Source organism: Selaginella moellendorffii, unplaced genomic scaffold (genome assembly GCF_000143415.4).
Source record: "Selaginella moellendorffii unplaced genomic scaffold, v1.0 SELMOscaffold_104, whole genome shotgun sequence".
Taxonomy (NCBI): Eukaryota; Viridiplantae; Streptophyta; class Lycopodiopsida; order Selaginellales; family Selaginellaceae; genus Selaginella; species Selaginella moellendorffii.
In genome coordinates this window covers 205,204-219,556 of record NW_003314365.1, presented here as the reverse complement: position 1 = coordinate 219,556, position 14,353 = coordinate 205,204, and the positions used below count along the sequence as shown (strand labels likewise).

The 14,353-nt window shown below is 49.4% G+C and overlaps 1 protein-coding gene across 1 annotated transcript; it reads left to right on the top strand.

Moving 5' to 3' along the window:
- Positions 1-2,168: 2,168 nt before the first annotated feature.
- Positions 2,169-2,930, top strand: LOC9647292. Its single transcript, XM_024663837.1, has 3 exons — positions 2,169-2,259; positions 2,311-2,382; positions 2,443-2,930. The coding sequence occupies exons 1-3, from the start codon at positions 2,182-2,184 to the stop codon at positions 2,839-2,841; spliced, it is 549 nt and encodes a 182-aa protein (XP_024519605.1). The 5' UTR covers positions 2,169-2,181; the 3' UTR covers positions 2,842-2,930.
- Positions 2,931-14,353: the final 11,423 nt, after the last annotated feature.

The window sequence follows — 14,353 nt, the reverse complement described above, 5'->3', positions numbered from 1 at the left end:
AAGGGCGAAGAATCTGTTTAGATACTATGTGGCATTCGACAAGGCCGCGACCGATCAACCCGAAGTGATCGAGAAGCACGTCTTTTACAATCGCGAGAAGGGGATCCAAAAGACAGTGTACTGTCCTGGAGTTTCGGACAAGAGCATGGTCACTATTCCCGAAGGCAAGGAAAACCAGCGCCAAGAACAGCAAGAAGCCAGTGCTGCTGTTACTGCCACCGTCCCCGCCGCTGCTCGAGGTGAAAGCCAAGATCACGATCAGATGAAAGCGGACGTGCAAACTTTTGGCAGCTGCGAGCAAAGAAGTGATGCAGCGGCCCAAGCTGATCTTTCTGATGCTCCAGAGACCGGTGACTCGTCTTTGGATCATCCTGGACCGGGCAATGCTCCTTCTTCGCAGGAGAGCGATCGTGCTGATGCTGCCTCGGCTTTCCAGCGATGGCGTCAGTTCCATCTCCAGGTATTCACTCTGTCATCTTTCAAGGTTCTCAATCTCTATACTTCCTGCTCTTTTGCAGAGAACTTTCAACCAAGAGCTACGAAGAGTGAATGAAGTCACTCGCAAGGACGAAGCCAGCATGGCCATGGTTGAGCAGGAACGAGCTCAACGGGAGAAAGGATTAGCTCACGCTCTGGCTGAATCGGCTTCATTGCGTGCGCAGCTCTCGGCTAAAGAACAAGAAATTCAAGCGCTTCAGACTCAAGCTCGCATGCCTGTAAGTTGTGATAAGAAGTTTTTTCGTTGAGAAAAGTGCTGATCGTCTTGACTAGCTTTGATGCCTCAGCGTCGGAAGCAAAGAAGAGCCGAATATGATCAAGGCGAGCCATCGTCTCAAAGGAGGCCACACAGGTCTCGAAGTGAAGAGGTTGGTATGTCTTTGCACGCTCCTTTTTTGAGATGCTCTAAGATCTTTGTCTCTCCTTTTTCAATAGGACCTGGTGTGGATAAACCAGCCAAACGTCCAGCGCCAGAATCAAGAGTTTGCGCTTCTGGCACAAAGCTTGCGAAACATAGTGGGTGAGGTTGCGAACTTGGAGAACAAGGCTGGTACTACGATCTCGTTCTCGGAGGTCTACGAAGCATTTCGAAACATCGAGGAGAATATTGACTCGAGGCTGAAAGGGAACATTAGAAGACAAGCTCCAGAGTTACGTCCGTATGTAGAGACTAGTCCCTCGGAGTTTTCAAAGAGAGGCCATCACGTTCGACCACCACCTTCTCGAGAAGAAGAGCACAGGAGGAGGTTCGCGAGAGAATGGTCATCGCAACAACAGCACGGTCGTAGAAACAATATAGAAATGGTTTCGGCGTCCCACGGAGGCGATCCATCGATTTTTGAGAAAGTTGGCAAGGCAGTGGTGTGGAAATGGCGCTGGGCACTAGCAGTCTCCAAGTCGAAAACACTGTCGAGGCATCTGAAAAGCTTGAAGTTCCTCTATAAAGCCCAGCTTGCTCGAAGCATCAACGCGGAGGCGACATCGTCGAGCACTTCAGTCCAAGAGATCACGTTTCTGGGCTCCATGGAGAAGACACTCATGTCAACTTTGCCGAGCTACAGCATCGTCTCGTTCGTCGTGTCACTCTGGCGGGCCTACACAGCTTGCACCAAGACTCAGAAGGTTTTCCTCTCGAGATTGATTCCCATCGACAGGATCATGGCCGGATTCCCGCTATGGATCGAGAAAATGGGGGACAAGCAGGTCCTCGAGTACTTCTTCTCGCTCTGGCAGTTTGTGGCCTCGAGGCGGTCAGGAAAACGTCCACGAAGCAGCCAGTCACCGAGACGGTCACCGAGACGTAGTAGACATCACCTTCACCACGATCCAGGCCCTTCGATTTACGAGTCTTTCCATCACTGCTGCCATCCAAACTCACAAAGCGAGACCAACAAGACATGCAGTCCTCACAGGGCAAGGTCCCCGAGACAGGGCCATGATCACAGCAAGAGAAGGCCAGCCACTACTACTGCTCACAGGCTTCGTGTTCCTCCAAGAGCTCAGTCCAAAGAGCAAAACGAGCTGAGTCCGGTGCCGCGGCAGGAGGAGGAGAACGCTGTGGGCGTGGTAGCAGCGAGCGAAAGAGCTCCAGCTCCACCAGCCACTGCTCCAGCGGTGGTGGAATGCGCCTCCAACAACGAAGCTGGTCCTCGGTCGAGTTTTGAGTCGTTTGGCGCGACCGAGATGTTTCCAGGCTCTGTTTCGTCAAGCATACCCCTCACCGGACAAACTTTCTCAGCGCAAGCTTTGCGGAGACTACAGGTACGGAAGAATTCCTTCTTGTTTCAGTCTCTTTTGTTTTCTCTTGCACAGATGCAGCTCCAACACGAGCTCCAAGACATGCAGCCGCTGTTGTCCAGAGCTACAAAAGCCATCCAAAACCAGGTTTGAGATTTCGTTGGTAGTTAAGTTTCCATTCCAGCTGATCCGTGAAAAAACTACCAGGCCGTGGTGGATCGAAGTCCCAAGTCTGCGAACGCGATGGCCTCGCTGTGGAAGGTTTGCAGCACGTTCGAGTACGCACTGACGGAAGCTCGCAACCAGATGCTGTCCATAATCCATGAGTCCGCGCGTGGATATCACAACGGCGCCCTGGAGATGGAGGATGCGGACAGATTTCTTCCCGAGGGCGTGATCCCAGTTTTTGGCGAGGTCGTGCTTCCAGAAGCCATGGAGAACTCTTCCAGGAAGTCGTGTGGCTTTCCCAACGTTTTCAGCCTGATCTCCAAGACGTCGGGGCTCCAACAGTTGCGGAGGAAGTCGTGCCTCGCGGCCCAGTATGCTGTTGGCTTGAATCACAAGCTCCAGAATCTCAAGGACCAGCCCAAGGCTTGGCAGACGTAGACAAGCAGCGTCCGTATTGCCAAAAGCTCCTTTTCTTGTATCATACTTTGTGCTTCCTCCCAAGTTTCAATCTGACTTCTTCGCCAGCATTCTTGTGTTTCTTCTTGTTTCGATTGGTCGCTGTGCTGTGACAACAAAATCTATGATGGTTTATTTTGCTATAATTTCTCAAGGTGACAACACTAACAGATCATCAAGCGGCCTTTCGATGCAAATTAAACGAGCTTACGCTCAATCCAAGCCAGCTGGGCTCATGACAAACTACTGAACTTAATGATGGCGAATCATTTTCTCTCACTGTCAAAGCGTACTTCACAATCCCCAATTCATTGAGGTGAACCGGATCAACATCGATGTTGTGGACTCAACCAGGTCGTCAACTCACCAGCAGTCACTCCCACCATCCACTTCCCTCCAAACAGGTAACCTAAGAAACCGCTGAAGCTGCATTTGTTTGTGAAGAACTGCAAATTTGAGTGAAAGAAGAGTCTGGAGAGCACACCTTACACAAAGCTAGAGAACGAAGCGCAGGCGGTGTTGGAGGCCAACGCTCGAACAATCTCTGGACACAGCGTTCCAAGGCACCTACTAAACTCTTCGCCAGATCGAGAACATCCTTTGTACGTGGCATGGGAGCTCTGGGCGATGATCTGGTGCTCGAAATCTTGTCTCGCCCCAAGCCAGAAGATATCATCCTTAAAGCCGGGCGCCTCTGCAAGCCATGGCATCGCCTTGCAAGGAACTCAGGGAGCTTGTGGCTCGCAACACTGCCGGAGATGCAGATCCATGGGTTGTGCTACGCTTGCTCTGGCGAGCTTGATCATGGCTCCTTCTCCGTCGGTCCGCTTCGCAGGGACACAGGTTTCTTTTCCTGGCGTGTTCGCTGGGGCTTGTGTGTCATATTTGAGGGGTTCATCCTGGATTATCATTCGAAGTTGAACATTTATCTCGAAACACAAGGTTATATCGCGCCTGTCAATGAAAAGATTAGATAAAGGATTTAACCATTGCGTTCCTTCCTACGCTCTCTGTGCCATGAGACCTGACCAAATTTTGTTTGGTCAGAAACAATTGGCCCAGGAAAACGAGGAGGCTGGTGCCGAAACAAAGTATGGATCAAAGTCAATGAGCTTTGACCAGGCCGCTGGACGGAGACCGCATTTTCGCAGAGCAGCCTCGAAGACGTTCCTGCAAATCCCCACTGGATGGCTCCTCATCGTCAAGACTCTCCCTCCCATTCTTGCAATTAAGGCTCTCCCAGATTCAGCAGCAGCTCGTTTGCTGTAGGAATCAGGCCTGCATTTGACGCTTTGGAGATTCGAGCAGTCAGGAATTTTCCGGCCGTCTTCCCTGTTCCATTCTCAATGGAATGGCGACCGGATTTGATTTAAAACTTTCCACCATCACCAGGCAAGGCCTTCGCTACTTTTTTATTTCAATTAGAACTTTGCACCTTCCCATTATCTATCGGTTCCTCGCTAGTCTCGTCATGGAAATGTATGTAGGGAATTTTCCAGAAGATGACAGGTCGATCCTTGACTGGAACTGGAGAGATGTGGTGAGCTCTCAGGTAGGATGGACAAGAGCAAGTGTTCCCCCAAATGATCTCCTTTTCTCTGACGCAGCAACGGCGGCTGCTCCTGCTTCTACTGCGGCCGCGATCAGCGCGGGCTGTGAGCAGCTCCTGCGCTAAATCACCTGCCATTGAACCTTTCGGATTTGGCAAACCAAAAAGAGTTTCTTGGGATGATCTGGTGCTCGCCATCTTGTCTCGCCCAGCAGATATCATCCTCAATTCCTGGCGCGTCTGCAAGCAATGGCATCGCTTTGCACGCTTGCAAAAGCTCAGGGAAGCTGTGGGATAACATTCGAAGATTGCTGTCGGGAACTGGAGTTTCAGCGAGAATTGGATCGGCTTTAGAGGAAGAAGGTTCCCACATATCTGCCTAATCCTCGTCATGTGTATCTTCTCGGCAAACACTTAGATGCCTGCAGCTCTTGGTTCAGAGTGGATCCGGCAAAGAAGCTTCCACAAGATGGATCTCGCCAGATCGTTGGTCCGAGTAGGTCAATGGCAGTCTTAGGCATGGCGCTTTGATCGTGTGTTGGTTGGATTGCGGTGTGGTGATGGTAAGAGCGTGCCCCCAATGTGCAAAGTTCAAATCAAAGTAAATAAGTAAAGAAGAAAAGAAAAACTTTATCTTGTTTCGCCATTGCTCCTGGAAGATTTGAAATCTTGCTGATGTGATCGATCAGTGCCAATTCTGCCTCAAAATTGGACACCCCTATTCAAGAACATAGAAGCAGAATGATCGTGAAACAGAAACATTGTGCATTGCAAGTCATGCCCTCAGTATCCCTGATCTGTCCAATGATCAATTGCAAGGATAACTTATAACAGAAGATCTTTTCTTCCTTCCTAAAAAGTTAAGCCATCCTTATGAGAATATATTTAAGAGATTCTTGAATATTTTGGCAACTGCCTATATTAGTGTATGGCATTATAAATGTACACTTTACATTATCCCTTCCTCTCAAAGGGATGGAAAGTAGTCAGGGTTTTATGGCTGATGAGCTAGGATCTAGAAGAACATCAAGAGGAGCCATTGGTGATTTAGATGTGGTATTAATTGTTCTTGATCCTTTGTATAAAGCATTTTAGCCATTACATATACAGAATTTTTTAAGGATCGGTTTGTTGAATGTTATGTTAAATTTTATAAACTTGTAGTCTAACTTGTCATAACACCTGATATGGTCCCTTCTATTGAGCAAGGGGCCCCTTACACAAATTGATTAACACCAAATCATTTACTTTATACTCTATTGGTGGACAATGATGAGAGTTATACTACCATTATTATCCTATTTGTACCTGACCCAAGTGTTTGCAATTACAAATGCACTATCAAAAGCATAATTGTGAATGTGACTGTAAGTATCAAAAGTTACTTATTAGTGAGTCCTTTTGGATATTCTTTTGTTACTACCACAATAATAAGAGGTTAGTATTGTTGGACCCTTTATCAATCTCTACTTAAGTTAGTTGAAAAACTAGTATCCTATGTGCACTTAGACTGGAAGGGCACTAAAGAAGAAAATCTTAAATTGTCATTAGTTAAATATACTTGACACAGTGATGAGAAACTTATATTATTGACTTGCATTTGTTAGTGTTGAGAACCCTTATAATATTAAGTTTGGTCCCTCAATACTTACTAGATGATAACTTACCATGTCCGCTAAGACACCCTCGCTATCATGCCCTATGTGTTAGTTTCATTTGGTCCTATGGCTATTTATGGAAAATATCTAAATTTGTTAATTTAACATATTTACACACAATAATGTTGGTAAATTCACAATTTAGTGTCATTCCATATTTAGTAAATTTCAAGTTTGTCCCAGAGACCAACTCTTAGTACTAAAGGTGAAAGCCCAAAGTGCACGTTTCTCAAAGGGGGAGAGGGGTTATAAGTTTAACTCCCACTTATATGCTTATCCTTGTTTTACATTCAACTTGGGTCTAAACCCAAATTCCAAACCTTGCTAGTTGGTGGAGTACTTATATCCTTGTGTTAAAGCACTAATATACTGAAATTGTGCCAAACTCTATTTAACTCTATTTTGCGTATTAATCCTGACATTAGTATGATACATGCTCTATGACTGTTTTAATGTTGCCCCATGCTCTTGTCTCTTCACTCTTCAAACTAAACACTCAAGAGTTACTCCATGCTTGTCGCGAATGTGACTTCGGGTATCGAAAGTTACCTATCAACCAGTCCTTACGGACACTCTTACTTTACTGCCACGATGGCAGGAGGTTAGTATTGCTAGACCCTTTATTAGCCCCTCTTGTTCAAGTGTTAGTAAATTGGACTTTGTATATGTACTTGGCCGAATAAGCATAAGGATGGAATTCCTAAGTGTTTATTCAGCCAAGCATACTTGGCCTGGCTTTTTAGTTCTCTTTTGCTCTGTCTTGCACTGGCTTGACAAGAACACTTGCGTATTGAGATTAGTCCCTCAATATCGCTGTATGATAGCTTACCGTGTCTGCCAAACACCCTCGCTATCATGCCCTTTGCGTTAGTCTCATTTCAGTTCCAAATGCTATTTATGGAAAGTGTCCAGATTTGCTCATTTGGCATATCTACAAAATGTAGAGATTGACCTGAACACAATGGTGTTTGTCCCGTGTCCAAATTCGCAATCTAGCGCCATTCCATATTTAGTAAGTTTCAAACTTGTCCCAAATGTAAGCGACTAATTTTTCCATTCTACTTTAGTCACTTAACTACACCTCCGACCACTTAGAGGAGTCTCACTCACAACCTCCATAAGTCCTATTTTAGACTTGGGCTTGCTAGCCCCAAGAATGGCATCCCCACCACTCAACCTTTGCACTTGGTCCAAGTGCTCCACATGTCTGATCCCATGGCCGACACCACAAGGTACCACTGACATATCAACCCGTTACGCTAATGCCATGCCTATTCACCTTAGTCACACCGATGGTCTGACACCACCTCCATCACAGTCCCATCTCTCAAAGACTGAGCCATCCATCCATGAGTGATCATCCCCGATCCACTCTTTAGCATCCTTAGGATGCCCACAGACATGGGGATTAGCCTTCCCCAATATCCCTTTTCCAGTCCCCACCAAATCCCTTTTTGTCTATGGCTGTGTTCACCAATACTGCCACTGGATCAAGGCCCACAAGCCCAACCACTAAGTCCCTCGGTCCTCTGGGACTACCTCCTCACATGAACATATCCTTGGTCTCTACACTAGAGGATGGCTCCTCCTCCTTTTCATAGTTTGGGACTCTAGGGCAACATTTTGGAACACCACGGCCTTACGCGAGCCACCTGGGTACTCTCCCCGCCTTCCGCCTTTGGGTGCTCTAGCCATGGGCTTAGAGCGAGGTTCCGTTGAGCCATGCCAGGTATCCAAGTAGGTAGTGCCACCCACATTTGGACTGGGAGCATCGGCCAGTCGATCTCCCAAGGGAACTAGAGCTGGCTCTTGAACACTTCACCAAGCTACCCCGCTTATCGATCCGTGTTCATTCTAGTCTTGGACTTCCCAATGGGCAGCTCATCACCCAACATTGGGTCTGGCCTTCCTGGGCCAAACTGGCCTTTCCTAGCCAAATTGGCTCCACTGCAGTCCTCCCCCTTACTATACTTTTGGAGCTCACCAAACCCCCCAGGGTCTGGGAGACGAACGCTTTGGGCTTTCACCCTCTCAGACTCAAACTCGGACTCGGACTTAGACTCAGATTCGGGCTCGGACTCGGACTCGGGCTCGGTCTCGGCCTCGGTCTCGATCTTGGTCCCGGTCTCGGTCTCGGTCTCGGTCTCGACCTCGGACTCCATCTTGGGTCCTTCTCGGACTCCATCTCGGTCCATCTCGGACTCCATCTCGGATTCCACCTCGGACTCCAACTCAGGTCCATCTCGAACTCCATCTCGGACTTCGTCTCGGTCTATCTCGGACTCCATCTCGGACTCCGTCTTGGTCCATCTCGGACTCCATCTCGGACTCCACCTCGGACTCCAACTCAGGTCCATCTCGGACACTTCCACGTGTCATGTGTTAGTCCTTTTGGGTCCCTTTTTGGAGCCTCGCTTATTGCTCGCTTCGTGCTTGTTCCTCGAGCACTTTGTTGGGAGTTCCACTCCCGCTCTTGATATTTCAAGTCGGAGCTTTTAGTCCAAACGTGTTATACTCGTTTGGCTTTCGCTTCGGCCACTACCACGTGGAGCCCTTCCAGCTCCACTTTGGGGCCTAGGGATTTTGTGTCTCACAACTCCACCACCCATAGATGAAGTTCGATGTCCTCATCGAACAATAAACTATTTTATAAAGTAATACCAACATGTATTACCCTTTCCATTCTTGGCACCTCGCCAATATTTGTCAATGGTTATATACCGAAGGCTCACCATGCCTTGCCCTTCCTCCAAGGAGCATAGTCTCTCCAACTTAGTGTGAGACACAAAATCCCTAGGCCTCAAAGTGGAGCTGGAAAGGGTGCCACGTGGTGTAAGTTCCTGAGTTTGGACTTCCCAGGAGGTCACCCAGCCCAGTACTATTCAAACCCAAGGATGCTTAACCCCAAGTATCCCAAGACCCTTAACCGATTGGAAAAGGGGGTGCACTCTTGTTCATGGGCCCTTTCACTCTATATTTGAACCCCATGGACCGTCTCTCAAGTCGTTCTCTTTGGTTGCTTACACGTGGTAGTGGCCGAAATGAAAGCCAAACGAGCGTAACACGTTTGGACTAAAAGCTCCGACTTGAAAGGTTGAGAGCGGGAGTGGAACTCCCAACAAAGTGCTCGAGGAACAAGCACGAAGCGAGCAATAAGCAAGGCTCCAAAAAGGACCAACACATGACACATGGAAGTGTCCGAGGTGGAGTCCGAGGTGGAGTCCGAAATGGAGTCCGAGATGGAGTCCGAAGTGGAGTCCGAGATGGAGTCCAAGATGGACCGAGATGGAGTCCGAGATGGAGTCTGAGATGGAGTTCGAAGTGGAGTCTGAGATGGAGTCTGAGATGGACCGAGACGGAGTCCAAGAAGGAGTCCGAGATGGACCGAGACGGAGTCCGAGATGGAGTCCGAGATGGACCCAAGATGGAGTCCGAGATGGAGTCCGAGATGGAGTCCTAAGTGGAGTCCGAGATGGAGTCCGAGATGGACCGAGACGGAGTCCGAGATGGAGTCCGAGATGGACCCGAGATGGAATCCGAGATGGAGTCCGAGAAGGACCCGAGATGAAGTCCGAGGTCGAGACCGAGACCGGGACCAAGACCGAGACCGAGACCGGGATCGGGACCGAGACCGAGACCAGGGCGGAGGCCGAGACCGAGCCCGAGTCCGAGTCCGAGTCCGAGTCCGAGTCCGAGTCCGAGTTCGAGTCTGAGAGGGTGAAAGCCCAAAGCGTTCGTCTCCCAGACCCTGGGGGGTTTAGTGAGCTCCAAAAGTATAGTAAGAGGGGAGGACTGTAGTGGAGCCAGTTTGGCCAGGAAAGGCCAGTTTGGCTTAAGAAGGCCAGACCCAGTGTTGGGTGATGAACTGACCACTGGGAAGTCCAAGACTAGAGTGAACATGGACCGACAAGCGGGGTAGCTTGGTGAAGTGTTCAAGAGCCGACTCTAGTTCCCCTGGGGGATCGACTGGCCGATGCTCCCAGTCCAAGTGTGGGTGGCACTACCTACTTGGATACCAGGCGTAGCTCAATGGAACCTTGCTCTAAGCCCATGGCTAGAGCACCCAAGGGCGGAAGGCGGGGAAAGTACCTAGGTGGCTCGCGTAAGGCCACAGTGTTCCGAAATGTCGTCCCAAAGGCCCAGACTGTGGAAAGGAAGAGGAGCAGTCCTCTGGGGTGTGACCAAGGACACAGTCGTGTGGTGATGAAGTCCCAGAGGACTGTGGGACTTAGTGGTCGGGCCTGTGGGCCTCGATCCAGTAGCAGTGTTGGCAAACACGGCCAAAGGCAAAAAGGGACTTAGTGGGGACTGACAGAGGGATATTGGGGAAGGCTGTTCCCTCTGTCGGTGGGCATCCTAAGGATGCTAAGGAGTGGATCTGGGATAACCACTCATGGGTGGTTGGCCCAGTCTTGGAGAGACAAGACTGTGTTGCAAGTGGTATTGGACTACCAGTGCAGCAAAGGTGATTGGGCATGGCCTTAGCGTAATAGGCTGCTATGTTGGTGGTACCTTTGAGTGTCGGTCATGGGATCGAACACATGGAGCACTTGGACCAGGTGCAAGGGTTGAGTGGCATGGATGCCATTCTTGGGGCTAGCAAGTCCCAAGTCCTGAATTGGACTTATGGAGGTTGTGAATGAGACTCCTCCAAATGGTCGAAGGTGTGGTTAAATGACTAAAGTAGAATGGAAAAATTAGTCATTTACACTTAGAGACTGATTAAACTACTTGTGGTGGTCCTCTCCTTTTATTAGTTTAGTTCTCGCTAAACCTATTAGAAACACCGTCTCTATCTCAACCCCACTACTCCTTCTCGAGTAGTCTCAACTTCTATTGATATAACCAGTTCACCTTGGAAGTTTTAATTTTGACTTCTCAAAGTCAATTTCCTTGGTGTCTCTGACACCTTTCATTGCACATATTGTGCAACTTCACTTCCCCATCCTAGAAAATTCTCTACTTGAGGGCACCATCATCCTTTTTTATATTTCGTACCACCTTAGGCACTAAGTTCCAATTATCATACTTTGTGCTAGGGCTGTCCATGGCCCTATCATTTGGCTACTTTGCCGCTCCCTCCTTAGAGCTTTCACCTTTGCCAATTTGGAGCATTTAGGAATCCATCCTTGGAAGCACACTTCCTTTTTCACCATCCGTTAGCATCTAACACCTTAGTGTTCCATGCTTAACTTTGCCATTTGGATTCCCTCTAATGAACTCCATGGCCCATACTTGGCCACTAGTCTTTTGCTCCTATCCTTGATTGTTGCACCCAGCAACATAGGATCGCTACCTCCATTCTCGAGGTTGTGAGACACAAAATCCCTAGGCCCCAAAGTGGAGCTGGAAAGGGTGCCACGTGGTAGTGGCCAAAGCGAAAGCCAAACGAGCGTAACACGTTTGGACTAAAAGCTCCGACTTGGAAGGTCGAGAGCGGGAGTGGAACTCCCAACAAAGTGCTCGAAGAACAAGCACGAAGCGAGCAATAAGGGAGGCTCCAAAAAGGGGCCCAAAAGGACCAACACATGACACGTGGAAGAGTCCGAGATGGAGTCCGAAGTGGAGTCCGAGATGGACCGAGACGGAGTCCAAGATGGAGTCCGAGATGGAGTCCGAGATGGAGTCCGAAGTGGAGTCCGAGATGGAGTCCGAGATGGACCAAGACGGAGTCCGAGACGGAGTCCGAGATGGAGTCCCAGATGGAGTCCGAGGTGGAGTCCGAGGTGGAGTCCGAGATGGAGTCCGAGATGGACCGAGACGGAGTCCGAAATGGACCAAGACGGAGTCCGAAGTGGAGTCCGAGATGGAGTCCGAGATGGAGTCCGAGGTGGAGTCCGATATGGAGTCCGAGATGGACCGAGACGGAGTCCGAGATGGAGTCCGAGATGGACCCGAGATGGAATCTGAGATGGAGTCCAAGAAGGACCCGAGATGGAGTCCGAGGTCGAGACCGAGACCGGGACCGAGACCGGGACCGAGACCGAGACCGGGACCGAGACCGGGACCGAGACCGAGACTGAGACCGAGACCGGGACCGAGACCGAGACCAAGGCGGAGGCCGAGAGCAAACCCGAGTCCGAGTCCGAGTCCGAGTCCAAGTCCGAGTCCGAGTCCGAGTTCGAGTCTGAGAGGGTGAAAGCCCAAAGCGTTCGTCTCCCAGACCCTGGGGGGTTTGGTGAGCTCCAAAAGTATAGTAAGGGGGAGGACTGCAGTGGAGCCAGTTTGGCCAGGAAAGGCCAGTTTGGCCCAGGAAGGCCAGACCCAGTGTTGGGTGATGAACTGACCACTGGGAAGTCCAAGACTAGAGTGAACACGGACCGACAAGCGGGGTAGCTTGGTGAAGTGTTCAAGAGCCGGCTCTAGTTCCCCCGGGAGATCGACTGGCCGATGCTCCCAGTCCAAGTGTGGGTGGCACTACCTACTTGGATACTAGGCGTGGCTCAATGGAACCTCGCTCCAAGCCCATGGCTAGAGCACCCAAAGGCGGAAGGCAGGGAGAGTACCCAGGTGGCTCGCGTAAGGCCACAGTGTTCCGAAGTGTTGTCCCCAAGTCCCAGACTGTGGAAAGGAAAAGGAGCAGTCCTTTGGTGTGGTGGCCAAGGATATGGTCACGTGGTGAGGAAGTCCCAGAGGACCATGGGACTTAGTGGTCAGGCCTGTGAGCCTCGATCCAGTGGCAGTGTTCGCAAATACGGCCAAGGGCAAAAAGGGACTTAGTGGGGATTGACAGAAGGATATTGGTGAAGGTTATTCCCCATGTCTGGGGGCATCCTAAGGATGCTAAGGAGTGGATCTAGGATGATCACTCATGGACGGATGGCCTAGTCTTGGAGAGACAGGATTGCAATGTAGGTGGTGTTAGACCACCGATGTGACCAAGGTGAATGAGCGTGGCCTAGCGTAACATGCTCATATATCGGTGGTACCTTGGGGTGTCGGTCATGGGATCGAACACGTGGAGCACTTGGACCAAGTGCAAAGGTTGAGTGGCATGGATGCCATTCTCGGGGCTAGCAAGCCCCAAGTTCTGAATGAGACTTATGGAGGTTGTGAATGAGACTCCTCCAAGTGGTCGGAGGTGTGGTTAAGTGACTAAAGTAGAATGGAAAAATTAGTCGCTTACAACTTGGTATCAGAGCTGTTCTTTAGCCTGACTCTTATTGGTGGCCAAGTATACCACCACTTGTATTGGAATTGGAAGGTCCTAGATATGGACCTATCCTCGAGGAGTAGCATGTCGAAAGGACATGGCTCTCCACTCAAGTTCATGCGTGAACTTGTGCACGATATGGTGGATGGAAAAGGGGCCAGTAAGGGAACGACTTTGGGATCTTGGGAACAATATAAGGGTTTCCTCTGAGAGCTGAGGACGTGATCCAGATGAGCGTTTGACGTAGCAAACGAGCTAATGTAGTTGTGGTAAACAACTATAGTTGGGTTCACGGGAAAGATGCAGACTCCAAAACAATAAAGGAGTCACAAGATTACCCTTATATGGTTGAAGCTGGTACTCATAAATTTGAGACCGGAATTGTTGACCGTGAAAGGTCAAATACAAAAGAGGACACAAGTCCTCGAAATGGTAGCCAAGGCTACCTCTAATAAATGCTGGAAAGACCCAAGGAGTGGGGGTGTACTCAGAGGATGAGTTGGTATTCTCATCACATGGACAATTGGTCCTAAGGGGCAAAAGGTTGCCCCAAGAGAACAAATCAAGTGTCGGAGTAACACTTGCAAAGATGGTCCTTGTGAGTAGGACCTGAATACAAGAAGTTGTATTCCAGTGAGCTAGCACCTCAAAAATAGGACCCACCTCAAAAATAGGACCTTATGGGTCGTTGGATTAGCAAAAGTCCAAAATGCTGGATGACTTAAGTGGAGTCAGGGAATGGTCTTAAGGGATTGGTTGAGGCATTTGGACTGAGGTGTATGGTGCCCCATGAGGTATGGGGAGGATCATAAGATCCAAGTATGAGAACAGTAGGTATCTCATTGATGGCAAAATGTGCCATACTAAAGTTGTGGGAAAGATATTCCCAGAAGAAAGCAACTTTGGTGTAGAGTTGTGTGAGAACACTGTGATGAAGTACCAATGGATAGTTGGCATGAGAAACGACTGTGTTGGTCTTGGCAAAAGACCTAGACACGAGTGCAAGTGTCATAAAGGTAGGCTCGTGGAACCGATGGTGTGAAGACACCAAATGTGCCAATACTTCTACCCCTTAGAACCACTTATCCATGCGATGAGAATACCAACTCATCCTCTGAGTACACCCCTAACTCC